Source organism: Rhyacophila brunnea, unplaced genomic scaffold (assembly GCF_057557595.1).
Source record: "Rhyacophila brunnea isolate RB1 unplaced genomic scaffold, BYU_Rbru_1.0 scaffold_10, whole genome shotgun sequence".
Classification (NCBI taxonomy): domain Eukaryota; kingdom Metazoa; phylum Arthropoda; class Insecta; order Trichoptera; family Rhyacophilidae; genus Rhyacophila; species Rhyacophila brunnea.
The window spans coordinates 6,712,764-6,733,157 of NW_028232752.1; the positions used below are offsets into that span (position 1 = coordinate 6,712,764).

Genomic DNA, 20,394 nt, shown 5'->3' on the forward strand with positions numbered 1-20,394 from the left:
TGATCTCTACAGCTTACCTCTTCCCAAAAGTCACCCTTCGCCACTGACATGTACAGACCTACATTATCTAAAGAATGGCCAAAAATGGAACTACAAACTACCGTAAGACGCCATTTTGAAAATGTCAGATTTTGTTCAGTTACGAGTCTTGATTGGGTAGTTTTCGACAGTGGCTCTCCCATCCCATTCTTCAGATAAGTTTGTAGGTCTGTAACCATATTTTTAACGTTAGAAACATATTCATTGTTTGTTGCATAGCAACCAGATATTAACAGGGACATATCAGGCTCCATCTTCTATATTTTACAATTTTTTTTTAGAACCAACTAATTAAGCATTATTTATGTTATTACACAATACATGTAAATGGTAATTTACCTTATTTCCGTGGCTGGAATGTTTATCAAAATAACTATGTCGGTAAATATTTTAACATTAAAACTACATAATATCAATTAGGCCCTATACTTTACATTATCATTCATTCAATATAAGTAGTGCAAATAAATAAACATTAGAAAAATATAGCTGCTTCTATAAATACTCAGGATGTTCGAAGGAAAGCCTTATTTACATTACTAAACAAAAATGCAGTAACTCCATAAAATAAAATTCAGATATCATGATCCATGACACATAGGCTGAATATCATTGAACGTGCAATAAATAAAAATTGACAATTTTCTTATATCGAGAACCAGTGACGATTTAGTGTTCAGAACCACCGGCTTACGAAACGTTTTACGAATGATTATTGGTAACCAAATGTGCGTATATTTTTAATTTTTCATAATTTGATTCAAAACTTCCCTATGACAGTATTCATTTTTATCATGTGCATATTTCTGATCAATTTATTCAAAGTGAGGATATGTTTAATGCTTATCAATACTATTAACGATACAAGTTAGCATGAAAAAGGCACATATTTTTGTCTAATTACTGAAAATGCGTAATAAGTACGTCTACATTGCCGATTTTGAGAATATAGATTATAATGATTGTTTCCAAAAACCTACCGGCAAATAAGAAACATTTCAGAAAAAATATTGTTTATGTCAAAGGCTGGGTTTCTTTCGGTTCTTTGGGCAGGAAAATGTAATCTAATACCCCGTTTACACATGCATGGATTTACTGTTGACAGTAAGTATTATCAGGGCCATAACAAGAAAATGTATGGGTAAACATGTACTATTCTGCAGTTGGCAAGATTGCATGTATGAATCAAAAAAGTTTGGAAGCTTCTGAATTTTCATGCGACAGCAGGATTTTTTTTGATCTGGTCCTGCGCAGTAGAACGACAGTGGTAAACCTGCCGGCAAAAAAATGAGCTACGATCGAATTTTCAGGTTGACCGATTTTCACTACTAATAGTACGAAATAGTACCATAAAATGACAACATCGCAGCTTGGAGAGACAGTCACTTTTACATGTAAACAGTTATTGTCACGATAGTTTAAATACGCACTATTGCTGCCAGTAAACCCATGCACGTATACAGGCGCTATAATTTAGAAAACGCTTACAATCAGAATCTATAAAGTCTTGAAACTCTGGACAGAAGAACTAATAACACATTCATTATATTGGTTTTTATTGGAAACGAGAAAGAGTGGGAGGGGCACCGAGTGAGACAAGGTGATATATCAGTCGCGATCTTAAAACTATCGGTGAAAGATACCATAGACAATAAACTAGGCACTCACTTCTCTACCCATTGTTACATATTATTAATTAATATATATTTCATTCATCCCGTTGACAATACAGTTTTGTGCATAAATATTGCAGAATCAACGACAATAATATGAGGCGTCTAATAACAAAAACATTGAAAAATTACGTTTTTGTGTGTCATTCGTTTTTCAATTAATGTATTTTATTTTAAAAACTAAAATAATGTGCTTATTTTTGTCAGCTAATTTGGATTAAATCCATTTAAAATAAAATTGGATATTTATGTATTAATAACATCTATTTATATCATTTTAAATAATTGGTTTCTGTAAATCATTAGGTTCCTGATTTTGGAGCGTTTAGAAGCTATAAACTATTAAAGCGTCAATGACGTTGAGTACTTTACGAGTTGCTTGTTGGCGAATTTACAATCTGCCTGTAAAGTCGCCCAGTGTCATCATCGAACAAGCTAACAAGCAGATTGTAAACAATCTACCGAGAAAAGTTGAAAGCCGGTCAACTTTACACGATACACGCCGGGGTGTGGGCCAACTGCGTCTGCATAGTAGACCTCCCGGTAAAAAAACGAACTATGTTCTGTCAAAATAGTCGCTAGCTTGTTGGCTTTTCAGTGAATAGAAAGTTTTATGTGTCATCATCACAATCGCAGTAGCTGAATCGCCCGCTTTTAAATTCGCCAACAAACAGCTTGTAAAATAGCTCAATGTCATTGACGCATAAGTGTATATATTGTGTGAAATTGTACATAGAATACGGACATATTTCTTGTTAGATTTTATTGATATGAGTGACTTATCATTATTAGACACCTCGTATTATTATTACATGTGTCATTGTAATTTTTTATATTCTGAATAGAAACTTAGTTTATTTTTTTAATAGAAGTCGTGTTATGTATTCTCAGATTATTTATTGGAGATATTCCTACCGTGAAACATTGCATTAGCGGCCTGCCAAAAGAAATACGAATGCGAGAATCATAATATTGGAAACAATTAATGGAGCTCCAGCGTTGATCATGCCAAATTCTGGCACCGAAATAGTGTTGTTCATCATCCAATAGAAGGCAGTCATTTTCAGTTGCTTTTTTAACTCTGCTCCGACATATTTCCGAACTCTTGCATTGTAATCATTCAGCCATCGTCTCTGTAGAAAGTAATATTTATCCATATATTATTAAGTCAAATTTAAAATGCAATTTTTATTGATTATTTTACGATATTATAAAAACATAATATGTAAATATTATACACAAAGAACATATAAGAAAATACACACTCATGCAGACTTGACCTGTATACAGTGACGTCCTGTGCGGGTAGACAGGTCATGTGTTGCTTAGGGACGACGAATGATGAAACAAATATAAATATTACAATTTTTTATCACGAAGCAGATTGATACCAGATGAAAGTCTCCCACAGGAGACTACCTCAAAGGGCAGACCGAACCATCAACTTTCCCATACACCACAGCCTACGTCCACTCTTCGCGGTTATCGCAACCCTCGGCCGAGCGAAGCCCGCCTCAAAGAATCGGGAAATTCAAATCGTCAATCTCCCGCCAAAACAGACGCGGTCTGTCAAAAACGGCCGCTCGCGCCGCCACTAGTCAATCCGTCGGTAAAACAGGGAGCTTCCCGATCGACGGATAAACAGGACGCCGCGAATCTGGCAGTTGGATCTGGATGGGCGCGAAAGCTCTCTCTTGCCTGATACGTCGACCAGCCAGCATCTCTCTCGGATCAGACGTCGACCAGCCAGGAGCTCTTCTCTCGCCTCGGACGCGGATGCCAAGCATCAGCAGCCCAGCCGCGACACCACGTTTGCAGCCCACCAAATCCCAATTACCAACCGACCGCCAACGACGACTACCCTGCAATACAATTTAATAAACCAGCCTTGACACTATACACCGTGCGTTTCTGTTCCCACCCCCGCTTTGACCTTGACGTTATCACGGCCTGCCATCTCCGCTTAAGAGCGCGCAGAAGGCCGGTGATAAGATGATATTATTTATACCCCGTTTACACACGCATGGATTTACTGTTTTACTGTTGACAGTAAGTATTATCACAGCCATAACTAGAAAATGTATGGGTAAACATGTATTATCCTGCAGTTGCAAGTTTGCATGCATGAATCAAAAAAATTTGGAAGCTTCTGAATTTTCATGCGACAGTGACAGTATGGACTTTTTCGATCTGCGACTGCGCTTGCCGGCAAAAAAACCAACTATACTCATCTTGAGGTTAACCGATTTTCACTACCTGTCAAATAGTATCATAAAATGACAACATCGCGTCTCGCTTACTCTTGAAGAATGAGATTGGAGAGACATTCAGTACTTTTATTTATAAACAGTTATTGTCACAATAGTTTAAAATACGCACTATTGCTGCCAGTAAATCCATGCACATGTACAGACGCTTTTATCATCACTTCATTAGAAAGTTATGTTAGTTTAAAGAATAATCAAAGTGTAAACAATCCTGAAAACCTAACTGTTATGTATCGTAATGATGGTTTACCACACAGACAACATTTTGTCAAGAGTGACTCATAACCTTTCAGCGTGAGAGACCTCCGCATACGTAACACTACCGCCTCTTGAGAGTAGGTTTCATGGAAATGCTCGAATTCTCAGTAGGTACATGGTGTGTTCGTCAATTTTAAGATTTTTGGTGTATTTGTCTGTTTAAGATAGCCGAAGATAAATAATTACAAGATAAAAAGAACTTTTTATATACAACGTTTTTAAATTTTCTGTTGAATAATATAAACTTGACTTGACTAGCTTAAACGATCAAAAAAATTTGTACTTGATAGAAATAATACTGTAATGTCATATTGATTTCCATAGTAACGCACGTATATATTCATAATTTAGTTGCTAGGACCCCAGACCCCTAGCAACCAATAATGGTGTCAAAATAACTTTTCATACAAAACAGAATTAACTGAAAATGAATTCAATTCTACTCAAAGATGGCTAAAAGTATTAAAAAAAATGCATTGGCATTGTGTTCTGATATATTCTAAAAGTTTCAAATGTCTAGCTAGTTGGGAAGTTAGTTGAAAATCGATTGGAAGATTTGTACCGAACAAATACGAATACGAATACGAGCTAAGAAAAACGTAAAAATAAAATAGGTTAATTGGTACCTAACCAATTTTCTGGCTTTCTAAGGTCTGTGGTCTGTGAAGATGTCAATACTTCCTGATGAATCGACTGCATCGTCTGCTTCATAGAAAGCCGCCACTGTCTTGAAAAGTTGTAATATTTATATTCGCCGCCCTTTATAATGTGCCGCCCCTATGCAACGTTTGACCTGCCTACACCCACGAGATATCACTGTATCCAATGCGTCAATTCAATAGTCTCCACTGCTACGCTTTTCATACAAATTAACACATTGTCTAAAGCCGCTTTGGAATATAAACTCCTTTAAAATAAAAAATCTATACATTGCATTATTACATACCTGATACAAGGTAAGCATATTCAAATCTATCATCTTCGGCTCGTAAGGCACCAGTGTGACATCTTTGAATGCCAAGTAGACATTACCGTCTTTGTCAGGTTTCCCTTCGAAAGCTTCGACCACTTCCAGAACGTTCTCCAACCGTACTCCAAAATTTTCTTCTTCGTAAAACCCTGGCTCTGTAAATTATACACAACAATATTACGTAATTGCGTTTATATCATTAAATTATTTTTATATCTAGTTTTTAAATTAATTTAATTATGTTTACATACCATTGGAGAAGAAATAGCCCGGTTTAAATGTAGTTTTCTGTCTCTGACTGTAGGCTATCTGTATCGGAGCTGAAACATAATGTCAATTAATATTACAATCTATTCAAACCCTGATCTTAAGCCCCGTTTACATGATTTACTTTTGATGTTCATCGCGGAGAAATCATCCCCAGTGACCTGTGTAAACACACATCATCAACGAATCATCAAAAGTGATCATCCGGAATCAATAGTGAATGAAGTTCAACTGGTTCTACTTTTTAATCATTTTTTGATCACTACTGATTAGAGATGGGAAAACTGGTTGATTTTGAAGACTAAGTATTCTTACTACAAGTATAAAAAAATACTTAGTATATAAACTTGTTCCAAAATACTTACTAGTATTTGGAATACTATATAGAGCATTTGGCGTGCGTATGCGACAAAAGTTTCATACTCAACTGAAACTAAAACCAACTCCATATTAGTATTTGAAATATCGGCTTCAATAGAATCGCTAAAAATACACTGAGCTGAGGTTTTCTAAATGTCCCATTTATTATAAATTTTTTAAACACTTTTTAAATTTATGAGTATGTTAAGTTATAATAATATTCTTGTTACCATAAAATGAATAACAATGATTTTTTTTTATTGTAACTGCGTCACCTCAGTACCTCACCATATTTACGAGGGAATAATATGCTGCTACAGAAAGCTTATGACTTATTTGCTCATACATAAGAAGATGTCATTCGCATGCATAGACTAATAAATTAAAATATAATTGTATTCAAGTGCTACCTGGCTCGCCCGCATTTAATGTGAATAGTATTGAAAGTCTACCAACTAGCCAGCGACTCGCGATGATACATCACAAGTTTTTTTGAACAAGTTTATTGGGCCACACATACTGAGTATGGCAGTGGCGAAGGGTGGAGGTAGGCTGTTAAGATTCGCTATAAATAGTGCACACTAAACTTTGTTAGTCATATGTATTTGTTTTTATTGAACTAAGACTACAATTTACAGATGGTATTAGTTAGTTTTTAAAAATCAATTAAACCCTGCCTAAACGAAACCATAATAGATTTGGTCTAATTTGGGCAATACGACAAAATTGTGTACAATTTTTCATTCATAGTTATTTGTTTTCGTTGGATTAAAACTACATATTACACATATTTTTGGTTCATTTTTTTTGATTCATTAAGCCCTGCGTAAACCAAACTATAATAAATAAAAAATATTATTCTATCTATAAAATACTCAGAGTTATGTATGATTTAATTGCATAATTTTAGATATTTTATAGATAGACATGTATTTTTTGACTAATATCTATTATGGCTTGGTTTCTCAGGGTTTAATTGAATTTTAAAATCTAACCTACACTATCTGTAAATTGTAGTCTTATTTCAATGAAAACAAATATGTATGTCTGAAAAAGTTTAATGTGCACTATTTATGGCGGATCTTAACAGCCTACCTCCACCCTTCGCCACTGGAGTATGGGTAGTTCATCCAATACTTGAGTACACAAACTGGTGACAGTATTTCCAACTCACCTCTACTACTGATTGCAAAAATGCTGCACATGCGCACTGCATCCCTGAGTACTGTCATCAAATTCCCCATGATATTAAGTTGCATTACCCATGTATATTAGTATTTTAGTCTATGGTTTTATCCACCAACAATTCTTTTTCCTATTCCTCTTTCTCTCGATGAAATTTCTGCGTTCATATAACACACAATCACAAATTGTTTGAATTCCAACCTTCAGCGCAATTTGAGTATGAATTGAGTATTTCACTTTCGGTGACACGTGTAAACAAACAAATGAGCGCCTGCATTCAATTCACTGCAGATAATCATCCGCTAAATGAGCCTTTACCCTTTTTAAAGGAAATGACAAAAAACATAAATAAAGTGAAAACGTAAATAGGGGTATTAAATTTTTTTAAAAAATCATACAAATTACCTTCATGGGCCTGTAGAAATGAACCGATGCCATGGCCAGTGCTGTGCATGTAGTTGACGTGGTTCTGCCAGTGCACCTTCCGAGCCAAGATGTCCACATCGTTGACTTTAACATCGTTAGGAAAGACAGTTGTCGACAGGTCAATGGATGCCATTAAAACGAGGGTGTACGCCTTCCTCTGCTCCGCTGTAGGCCTGCCATAATGTAGTGTCCTGGTAATGTCAGTTGTACCATCTAAAACAACCAAATAAACAAGCTATAGGAAAGTTATATGTACACTCAATTTTAGGTACAAACCCTTTTAGTTATACAACATAATAACAGTTTTGTGTGCGAGCAAGCTTCTAGGATTCCTCATAACACAGGCCAAACCATTCAAGAGTCCAAATGTTTTACTACACTCTATGTGTCGTTAGTACGGAGTATTCTTGAATATGGGTCCATTATCTGGAGTCCTTATTTTGGAGCGTGTTCAGAAGAAATTTCTTTGACATCTTTGTTTTAATGAACATATATAAATATTTTCCTTTTGACAGTTTCTCAAGTATTTTCAAACTAGTTTTTTTCAAGGCATGCTCGCCTTTCATTCGCTTGGAGCTCGTAGGTCACTTCTGCTCTTAAAGCATTTTTCCCTGCTCTCACATGGTATAGTTTCCTATCCTGATACAAAATTTTAAATTTTATGCACCCGTCAATTACATGCGTGGTTGCGAAAGGTACATATTGAAAATAGAGATGCAAGATACAACTGTTTTGAAAAATAATTACGTCACGGCCGCCGCCTTAATTTATAGATCCCCGCGAGCTGTCACATATCGAGAGACCAGTAATAACATAACGTCTCTGTTCTGGCAGAACACACTAACTGGAGAATACTAGTTTTGAGTAATTTGACTTTGAAGTTGTTAAAATGTTTGAAATCTATCGTGTCATCATGTGAGTTTATTAAGTAATCGTAAAAAGGATGACTTTAAAATAAAGACTGTTTATTTATTAAGACAGTTTCCAGACGGTAAAGTTTGAAATAAGGAACATTTTGGTACTAACTCAATATGTCATTTTTTCGAATTAGTGTCTTCTGCCAGAACAGTGACGATAATATTTGTTTTACTACACGCTGCAATCGCAATGACGTGACTAATAAAATTGTGGGTTATGTTGATATGTTTGACGTTTCAATACAACATTTTGTGGTTCAGGTGGATACTCCAGCACGAATATAAACGAATTTGACAGACATATCTACCAACCTAAATTTTACCTCACGGAATCCTATTAGGAAAACACTGACCTATGTATGGTAATCGAAGAGCTTGTGTGATCGAAGATTAGCATGTATATCGTATTATTAGTGATTTGAGTTACCATCGTACTGTCCTCCAGAATCGAGCACTAAGGTGGAGTCCTTCAGAATGGGAATGTTGGTGATGTTAGTGGGCTGGTAATGAGGTAGAGCGCCATGCTTGCCGTAGCCTGCGATCGTGGCAAAAGAAATGCCTTTGTTGTGCATCTGAGACTTCCTCGAGAAGTCCACTTCCCGCACCACTTTTAATTCGTTCCATTCATCGCCCGATGACATCTGAAAAGATTTTAAAGATAACCTTATTAATTTAATGGAGATGGGACGGGACGTTTAGTATATCATCGTTGAAATTTTATAGGATGGACAAAAAATTGCTTTATTCATACATAAATGAATGAAAATAAATAAAAGCAGTTCTCGTAGTCCAATGCGTAATGCGCTGGCTCAAGGTTCAATTCGATTCCCACTGAGGTCATAATATATTCAGTAACGGTTAAAAAAAACTTGAGATATCATGCGCAGCGCGCAAAAAAATGTGACTACAGAAACTACACACAAAATCGGGGTACCACTGTATATTATACTCGAACAACATCTTCTTGGCTACGTGTTAAAACTGTGAACTAACAAGCTCCTCCCATTTTTAACCGCAATTCCATTATAAACTAACAAGCTACTCCCATTTCGTCGACAACAGCGCCTTCCGGCATTTGCCCAAATCTTCTTGTTGAAGAGTATATTATAATATTATAAATTATAACATTAAACAATTTAAATCAATGTATCGAAGGAGAGTGTAAATACTAATTTACTTCTCAATGTCTAATGCAGATTAATTGCAATCGATTTGTGTTTTTTCAAAGCTATATTTAAGCGATACCTCGCCCTTTCAAGCATGGCCTATTATGTGCTAACGATGAAATTTATCGCAGACAGTGAACAACAGAGCAAGACTGCCTAAAGTCTAGTTTTTCCAAAAATGAGTTAACCTTTTCTATGCCTCACGTTATTACTATAACAGTATCTGACAGGCGGCAGATTTTTAATGTAATGGTTGAATGTAGAGCAAAGCTCTTACTACAATAAAATTGCTGTAATACCGATAATGTCGTTGCCGTAGATGTCAAGGGAGCCAAGCAACAAATTTTGCGAAAATGGGTAAAGTACACAAAAGCATTTTAAAATCATCAAAGATGCAGTGGTCATTGGATTTAAGCCACAAAAGTCTTTTGACTACCACACACGTGTGCCAACTGTACATTTCAATATTAAGTGGTCAAGAGATATAACACACATAACTTCTAAGATACTATTTTTTTTAGTTATTTGTACAAAATAATAAAAAGATAACACCACAAAGTATATTCTATGTTCAAAGTTTCACCGTTATATCTTTAAAAACAAAAAAATTCAATAAAATATGTTACTTTTTTTTGTCACACAAAATCTTTGCACGCCTGTTTCTCAGTATTATGATTTTGTGGACTGGCTCCCTTGACATCTACGGCGACGATGTATGGCTTAGTATTTCATAATTATTCAAACAGATGTCACAGTGTGTTTAATTTTTTATATTCGACAGTGGCTAGTAATTTGTAAAGCTGTGAGATAACTCGCAAAATTTGTATGTGAGGCCTGTCGATCATGGCCTTATAGAGCGAGATAACTCGCTGAAGGTATAGAACCAGTCAAGTACAGATTTTGTACTTAAATTAACAATAAAAACCAATTACATTAGCATGATTGCATTTTTTCAAAAGAATGGAGATGAAGCAGTCTCTCAAGAACAGATATATTGTTTTATGACTCACCGTTTTCTCAATATAAGCCAACACGCCACACATGGCTGCGCCATCCCGAATATGAGCTCGACGCATTCCTTCAATCTCTACCGGGTTCTTCTTCGCCTTCATATTAATGATCGGTGACTGTTTGTAGATCCTCTTCCCCTCCGGAATGTGAGAATAGATGGCCTCGCTGACTCCGGGGGCTAGAGAGAAGGAAGCCGGAAGAAGGACACTTTCCCACCCTTGAGACATGGTTCGGAGATCGATCCAAATGTTGTCATATGCATGAACTCTAAAATGCAAAAAGTATTTCTAATCTAGACATTGACTTACTAATGTATACAGAATCTGAAGAATTGTAGAGGTTTACCCAACTCTACAACCAAGGTATTATTGTCTATGTTCATTTGTATCACATAGACAATAATACTTATGCGAAAATGAGTTAACAATTCAGTTGCAATTTGGGCCTCCAACAATACAGTCATAATGCGAGAAACTCCGCATAAAGTTTCGATATCAAATTCAAAATCATAATGTAACCTTCAGTAACAAAGTATAAAAACAATGTGACAGTCTTATTTTAGTGCCGTGTTGATCTTAAATGTTTTAAGACAATATAAAACAATCCATATCAAAGCTGTGTCTCATTTCAATTGTGCCCCCTAACATTATATTATCACACACAGGAAGCAACCTTCTACATAAAATTAATAGACGTTATATCTTCACAACCTACAACACAAGATCATTACATCTGTAGAATAAAAGGAGCGTATAGAAATAAAAATTTGGTGGGAATTAATCGCACATCGCATTAGTTATTTAGAAAATATCGTCTCTGTTCTGTCAGAACACACTAACTGGAGAATAGTTTTGAGTAATTTGACTTTGAAGTTTTTAAAATGTTTGAAATGGTCTATCACGTGAGTTTATTAAGTAATTGTAAAAAGGATGACTTTAAACTAAAGACTGTTTATTTATTAAGAAGGTTTCCAGACGGTAAAGTATGAAATAAGGAACATTTTGGTATAACTAACTCAATATGTCATTTTTTCGAATTAGTGTCTTCTGCTAGAACAGTGACGATATGTAGTTTTCACATAATTAAACTAAATAATACCAAACAGAAGTAATGTATCACATTTTTAAAATATAAGTAAATCTAGTTTTGACAACTAGTCACATAGAAAGAGGAGGAACTTCACAAAGAGAAACAATATTTCATCAGTGATGAGAGGCTGCTTGGTCCGCTCTCTGATCTCTTCGTTAATCCTAAAGTCATACCACCGCACACCCAGTATCCGCCGCAAACATCTGTTCTCAAGGTTCAATATCAGTGACGAAGACTGCATACTAGGTGATTATTTAAAGCAGGGGGGGGGCAAACTTTTTGGCTGGAGGGCCAAATTCAAGAATTCAAAATGAGCGGCGGGCCGCAAGTAAAATACCATTTTTAGATATACACTATTTATTATCACGAAAAATAAACATTACAAAAAAATTAATGAGAAGAATGAAACTGTTTTAACATTTTTTTAAATTCAGGTGTTAATTTTGTAGTTGATATTTTCAAAACTACTTGTAAATGGGCATCAGAGATATTTGATCGTAAAGAATTTTTATTGAGGTTCATGATCGAAAATGTTTGTTCACATATATAGGTTGATCCAAAAATTACGAACATTTTTCTTGCATAATCTTTAAGTTGGTCGAATTTGTCTGAATTAAGGGCATTGTAAAATTTGGAGATTTCTTCACGATGATGCAATTCTCTTAAATCAGTGTCACACTGCAGATCAAAAATCTCAAGTTGTAGCTCTGTCGGTACACTATCAATATCTATGAAAATGGATCGCGTACTATTGCTAAACAAATTTTAATCTATTGTCAATATTTTTTTTTAAATATATATATAAAAAAGTTATTCGTAATCAGAAGTACAATTAATGATATCGGGCCGCAAAAAAATACCCGGCGGGCCGCAGTTTGCCCCCCCCTGATTTAAAGCCTACCTTTTTAAGAAAAATATTTTTTAATTTCATATTGACATATTTATATAATCACTTAATTATTTTATTCTTGACCGATGTCGTATATGTAGGAATGTATTACACAGATTACAAAACAATCTGCAAAGGTTTTAAAAAATATACTACAGCGTGCCATCTGTCTTGACGTAAATAAATGTCGGATTATTTATCAAGGAATTGTGATATTTTTTCGTATGGACTTTACGTCACGTAACCTCAGTCAGTCTATCGAATAGTATGAAATATGGTAGGCTCCTATCGCAGAGCCTAAAACCTTTGCGCATAATATTGTTATGATGTCTGCACTTAGATAATTTAAAAAATAATTTTATGGCGTTTAATCGCATATTAATAAATATAGAATGTTTTTAAAAATACGTATTTTGCACTCATTGCTCGATTATATAATTAGTGTGTCGTTGTCATTAGTATGTACCTATTCATTAGTAGTAATATCGTATTATCTTCTTATTTCTCGTAAGTATATCTGACAAGTGTGATCTGACAAGTCAGATCTCTACAGCCTAGCTCTTTCCAAAAGTCACCCTTCGCCACGGCTCAATATATGGGTGCTCTTAAAATTTGTAAGGTGCTTGACTCACTATATATCTAGCACAGTGGTCCTCACGTGAAATTTAACTGTGGCGACACAATTGACATTGACAGTTCTATGGAAACGTTTGGTGGCCGCACCAAATTTCGTTTTTGTTGTGATTGAAAAAACTAAAGCTAAACTTTATTTTCTAAAAAAATGGTTCAATTTATTTATAGACAAGTCCATTTAATAAAAGACATTTGAACATTTTAGTACATATCTATTTATTTAAAAAATAATGCAAATGGAAATTCCTCAATACTCCTTTTTCCAATGCGAGCTGCATGGCTGCATCTAAGTTTACATCTATCAACTGGCTTCGATATAACACTGAATGATCTTTCACAGTATACAGTAGTAGGACAAATCGACAATATTAATAAAGCAATAATTGTTGCCAATTCTTTGAATTGACTTGATTCTTGGTCAATGTATAACTTCGACCAAAATTTTTCAACCGTGGTATTTTTTAAATGGATTTTAAGTACTACTTGGTCACGACTCATTTCCAATAATGCATATTTAACGTTAGCCCAGTTAATTAAATTAAATACTGAAAAATATGTTGGTGGCCGCAGCAAAAGCAAAAGCAAAATCCTCTGGTGGCCGCACATGAGAACCGCTGATCTAGCATATATCTTCGAATTTACTGCTCATATGTCTGAGCTCTTAATTATGGCAGAGTTATGCCTATAAAGAAAATAAAAATATATCGTTGGTAATATGTAAAAATTTACTCACTTGACACAGTTTGCGTTAAAACAGTTATCATCTTTCAAAGACCTTTTTGCATCCACAGATAGCTTCATGACATCAATATAAAGATATAAAGAGTCTTCCGTAACGACCATGTAAGCCTTGGCTACTGGCGTGTACGGTAAGTCTTTCCCTCGAACATTCAGAAGCCAAGCGATCTCATCAAGAGCCGTAATTACCATCGCGTCTACACCGTGATCTTTCAATTCCTTTCGAAGATCTTGGACCTTTGTTAACCAAAGTTTACCTGAAAAAAATTAATACGTTTCTGAAGAGACTGACATAAGAGAATACTTAAGGCTATACTTCAGCTGAGGCACGGTCTAAAACGATTGTGACTACGCAAAGCACAGATTGTGCAAACGACACGTGACGAACAAAACGTAATTTGTCATATAAATTCAACATGCGTCCATTTAATGTTATGTTTATTATTATTTAAGTAATAATAATAATATATTCATTGACGTGTTTTGTTCTTCGAGTAAACACGTAACATTTTTTAAATTATTTCCCGTTTCACTGAAGTATGCTCTTAAATAAAAGGAAAATGTAAAAAATTACACAAATCGGTTTGTTGTGTGGCGAAGGGTGGAGGTAGGCTGTTCAGATTCAACATAAATAGTGCACAATAAACTTTCTGGACAGTCAAACATATTTGTTTTCATTTAAGTAAGACTACAATGTGTCAATAGTAAAATTTTTAAAATTCAATTGAACCCCCTAATCCAAGCCATAGTGATAATGGTCAAAAATTATTCATTTATCTAATTTATAGTCTAAGAATATCTTTTATCGATTATGGTTTGGTTGGGCAGGGCTTAATGAATTTTAAAAAAACTGACCAACACCATCTGTATTATGTATTCAACGAAAACAAATAAGTATGACTGAAAAAGTGTGCACTTTTTTTGTCGGATCGCTCATAGCATACCTAAGTAAACAATAATGGTTCGGTTAGGCAGGGTTTAATTGGTTATTTTTAAAAAGTAACCAGCACCATCTGCAAATTGTATTGTTAGTTCAATGAAAGCAAATAAGTATGACTGACAAAGTTTAGTTTGAACTATTTATGTCGAATCTTTACAGCCTACCACCACCCTGCGCCACTGCTCTTACTACATCAATATATATATTTGGTACTGTTTGGTTATACGGAATACAGCGGAAAACACATTTTGAAAATAGCCGATAAACTGGATTATTTGTTAGGTTAACCTAACCAAACCTAACCTAACCTAACCTAACCTAACCTAACCTAACCTAACCTAACCTAACCCAAACTAACCTATACTAAACTAACCCAAACTAATAAATAATCCAGTTTATCGGGTATTTACAAAATGCGTTTTCCGCTGTATTCCGTATAACCGAATAGTACCATATATTTTTCTTTTCTCATTAGAGATCTGAATACTAATATAAAATTATGATGTTAAATATCTCAATTCCCAATGCAATTTATAAAAAATGGTGTTTGAAAAATGTCTAGAACGGGTTTTGCGACTCGACGACTCAATTCAAAAGTAATAATAAATTAATAACCTGCAAACTCCTTCTTATGGAGATAAACCTTGACATTGGAAGGAGGGGGCCGATCATCTGCATTCCAAATGATGTCAACCAAGTTGTTGGGCAAAACTGGCACCAGTTTGATGTTCATCACTTGCAGGACCTGTTCCCAGCTCTCCCACAAGTAGTGGGGTACCAGGCGAGGGTCAGCGCCCACTCGAGTGTTGGGACGGAGTACAGTCTGAAAAGATAATGGAAGATAGCTTGTTTAATTTATTTTACATCTCACCTGCAGAATATAGAATGGAATATGTCAGAAGGGAAAAGAGAGTGAAGGTAGGGTAGAATCTTTATCCATGGGCTTTAGGGCCCCCAGTGGCCTGCATAATATTGATATATTTCTTTCCCGCAATTACATCTTCCCTCTCAATGTTTGTGAACATTAGCCAAGCACAGGGCTCGAAATAGACCAGAACGCACCGGAGCGCCATTCCTGTTCGTGACATTCTAAAAGATACCGTTCCGGCTCGTGGATTCTTTGAAAGTTACGTTCCGTCTCATGTTATTGAGATAATATTGCATGTAGATATGTAGTTTTTAAAGTTGTAAGAACTGATTCGTGTGAAAAAAATTCGCCTGCGGCGCTGACAAAGTGTATATGATATTTTAGTCCTACAAGGTCTATAATATAGGCTGTTCGGACTTCAGATGTGTTTAAAAAGGGGCTAATGGGGCTACAGGTCCATGACCTTAAATTAGTAGGTCTCCGGAACCTGAAAAAAAAAACACAAATGTACGAACTTCTAGAATTTTGAAAATAAGAGCCCAATTCTACGAAAATTGACGAAAAATAAGTGATTTTGCAAAAATTAGTAGTGTACCCATTTAAAAAAAAACTACATTTTAATGTTGTATTGGTGGGGGGGGGGTAATGTGTATTAGCGCAGAGCCCCTTCAAATATAAATGAAACCCTGATTATTAGGCATATCGCCCTTATGATATCCGAAAAATATTTAACATAATTTGGTATTTTTGAATGATTATTCAGCGCTCCGGTTCGCAAGATTTTCTATTTCGAGCACTGGCCAAGCACACATCAGTGAATGGAGCTCAAAGAAATGTTACTGATCATAAGAAGACCGTAATTGCTGCTAAAGCTGTCGAGCTATATCTGATACGATACAAATGATGCCGTGTTAGATACAGAGTGAACCAAGAGTTAGTTCAAGACAACTGGTGTGCGTGTTAGCCTGTTACCGCTAAACCACAGTTCAAATTCAATTTTATACATACTGATTCAGAAGTAGTTCGTGGACCCCGGCCGGGCCAGCTTGATATAGTGTGACCGTCGTTCAAGCGATACTTCTGAATACCTGGCAAGCCGTGATACCGGCTCTCATCATTCATATAACCAATCATCATCATTCATCAACCTCATTATCATCCATCAACAGTGAACGGTCAAGTGCCACGCACCGGGTAACCCAAACAAACAATACTGTGTGAGTGATCACGGAACCATCATCAACATCATAAAAGTTCAGTGTCTGGCATCCTGTTAAATAGCCCCCCCCCCCTAGATCCACCATCCACCCATCACTTTCAAAATTATACAGTCCACTGCAAAAAGTGCCACCAATTTATTGTTTCTCATCCACTGTGACTCATCCATACATCATAGGGTGACTCATCCATCGCTGCCTCTACATCCTGACATGATTGGAGCTCTATCATAAACTATCTATCATAAGCTCAGTACCATCTTCATTCCAAACAAGTACAGTGTAACCGTGAGAGTGACATTCCGAACTCTCAGTTTACCAGTTGTGTGAGTGCGTGAACACAAAACCAGCTCCAGTGTGCCAGCCATCTCAACATCAAAGGTTAGTGCCCGGATTGAATCTTTTTGTAACCGCCCTCCCCCAGCATCCAGAATCCACCCCAATTACAGGCCACATATTTTAATTTGTTGTTTTTCAAATCCCCCGTCGATCACAAAATTTAACTTGTCGAGGCCATATCCAAAACGTATCCCCCACGATCAACGGATTATGTATTTCACATAGTGTCTTTTAAATTAAAATAACCACATATTAAGTATATAGTATATATAATAACCACAATTATCTAATATTGGACAAATACCGTCATCTAGTGTGAGGCATGTAACGGTCAGAGTCATCCCAAATGCTGCCGGATCAACGAATTGATTAGGTCATCATCGGAAACTATGGTGAGGGCTTCATCCATCAGTGGATCAACGCCCGTCTAATTATAAGACACAAAAAATAATAATAATTACACACATCATACTGAACTTTCTAAACTTTATATTGTAAATTGCAATGGACTTTTTTAAGGGTGAGTGGCGAGGGATGGAGGTGGAGGGGAGTTTTTAGAAGTCAATTAAACGCTGCCTAAGCCAAACCAGAATAAATAAACAAAATCAAAATTTATGTATGATTTAATGGAATAATTTTAGATATTTTATAGATAGATGAATATTTTTTGACTATTAGGTATCTATTATGGCTTGGTATGCAGAGTTTAATTGAATTTTAAAAATTAACAAACACTATCTGCAATTTATTTTGTAGTCGTTTAATGAAAACATATACATATGACTGACAAAGTTCAGTCTCGACTATTTATATTGGATCTTAACAAGCCTACCTCTACCGGTAGCCACTGTTATTATATCTATATATATATGTTACGCCGAATGTGCAAAATTGAATATTACATGAAATGGGCAAAATTTTGCCTAAATCATGAAAAATGCAAGCCCGTTGCCTTATTCATGAATTAGACAAAATATCTGGAGAGTGCGTGAATTCCGCAGTAATTTTTCTGCCTAGTTCATGTATTGGACGAATTAGATAGTAGCGTTATGGTGGTATTTTTTGCAACTAAACTAAATGTATCAAATGCTCATGCATTGGTCAAAATGTACATATATTATTTATGGTCAAAATAGATGATCGCGCTCCGGTGGTGTTTTTTGCAACTAATCAAACTAAACAAATGTGTCAAATGTCATTGAATATAATATAAAAATATACCAATCAATAACTACAATGACGTTCATATCCATTTACTATGCGCAAAAAAAATCTAGAACTATAATATGATAACGGAAGAATTTTATTGAAAGGTATTTTCGCTATTTGATTCGTGCTTGGGTATCGTACATGCAATGGTCGATTGTACGTTTTTGATAGTTGACACTTGTTAGCTAACCTCAAAATGGACATTCAGTTGAATAATTTAATTCAGAATTACAAAACCTAACCTAACCTAACCTAATAATAATAATATTATATTATGTCCAATTATAACTAATAAAACCATTCGTATTAAATTTACTTTTTCTTCTGTCATGTTGACAGTTCAAGAATTCCATACCCTGGCGAATTCATGTACTCAGCAGAAAATTTACCTAATTCATGAATAAGGCAACAGGCTTGAATATTACATGAATTAGCCAAAATTTTGCCCATTTCATGTAATAGTCAATTTCGGACATTCGGCGTAACATATATATATATATATTATATATAATAGACATACCATGTCTAATTTACCTATCAATTCCAATCAAAATTGACTGCAATAATTTATTAATAGATAATATCCAATCTGTCAGTGTCGAATGGTGGAGGTAGGCTGTTAAGATTCAACATAAATAGTGCACACTAAACTTTCTCAGTCATACTTATTTGTTTTCATTTAACTAAGACTACAATTATTTACAGATGGTGTTGGTTAGTTTTTAAAATTCTATTAAACCCTACGGAAACCAAGCCATAATAGATAATAGTCAAAAACTATCCATATATCTATAAAAAATCTAAAATTATGCAATTAAATCATAAATAATTTTGGATATTTTATAGATAGAAGAATATTTCGTCTCTGTTCTGGCAGAACACACTAACTGGAGAATACTAGTTTTGAGTAATTTGACTTTGAAGTTGTTAAAAAGTTTGAAATAATGCTCTATCATATGAGTTTATTAATTCAATTTCAATTCAATTCAATTCAATTCATTTATTTTACATATTGTGGACATTACAAATTATAAGTTTAAGACGTTCACAACATGACATTTAGAAACAACGAAATATTATTAAAACAATATTAGGTACATAACAAAAGAGATAGATCAGTATTAAGTTATTCTACAGTATAAATGTGTAAATACAAAAAAAAACATATAGGTACAAGGAAGTAAGCAGTTAAGCAGACCTATTTTAATAATTTATAAAATAACGTCCACCTATACTCATCCTCACGTAGATGGAATATATCAACATCTGAAGCGATTTAGTTAAACAGAGTTATTGCCCTCCCAATCGGCATCACCAAAGGCAGGTTAGTTCTGCTCCTCGGGAGAACAAACAACTGATGCTCCCGATTTCTAAGATAGTTATCAGGGACACACAAGTCAATACTATCAAGAATGGCAGAGTTCTCATTCACACCACGTATAAGTCGAAAAAAATACGTGGCCAAATATTGATATCTTCTAGTACTTAAACTACAGTATGTAAGCATACCTAAGAGAAAGTCAGTTGGATAAAGCCACGGATAGTATCCATATAACCTCAAATAAAGGAGTCTCAAAAATTTCTTTTGAACTCGCTCCACCATAAGGTCATATTTCAACTGTGTTGAAAGTAATCGTAAAAAGGATGACTTTAAAATAAAGACTGTTATGAAGGTTTCCAGACGGTAAAGTTTGAAATAAGGAACATTTTGGTATCAACTCAATATATAATTTTATAGAATTAGTGTCTTCTGCCAGAACAGTGACGATTTTTTATTTATCATGGTTTGGTTATCCAGTTAAAAAACTAACTAGCACCATCTGCAAAATGTATTCATAATTCAACGAAATAAGTATGACTGAAATATTGTGCACTATTTTTGGCGGATCGCTAAAAATATACCAAAATTATTATGGTTTGGTTTAGGCAGGGT

At 35.0% G+C, this 20,394-nt stretch overlaps 1 protein-coding gene across 5 annotated transcripts in view; it reads right to left on the reverse strand.

Moving 5' to 3' along the window:
- Positions 1-318: 318 nt before the first annotated feature.
- LOC147078849 (xaa-Pro aminopeptidase ApepP) overlaps positions 319-20,394 on the reverse strand; it is a 200,793-nt gene continuing 180,717 nt past the window's right edge. For all 5 annotated transcript variants that reach the window (XM_085950209.1, XM_085950219.1, XM_085950194.1 and 2 more), the window contains exons 5-12: positions 15,444-15,651; positions 13,884-14,145; positions 10,539-10,806; positions 8,790-9,003; positions 7,425-7,658; positions 5,459-5,527; positions 5,184-5,362; positions 319-2,845 (exon numbers count right to left, since the gene is read on the reverse strand). In XM_085950209.1, coding sequence (XP_085806335.1) covers positions 2,642-2,845; positions 5,184-5,362; positions 5,459-5,527; positions 7,425-7,658; positions 8,790-9,003; positions 10,539-10,806; positions 13,884-14,145; positions 15,444-15,651 — 1,638 coding nt within the window. In that variant the 3' untranslated portion in view covers positions 319-2,641. The remainder of the gene's footprint in view (positions 2,846-5,183; positions 5,363-5,458; positions 5,528-7,424; positions 7,659-8,789; positions 9,004-10,538; positions 10,807-13,883; positions 14,146-15,443; positions 15,652-20,394) is intronic.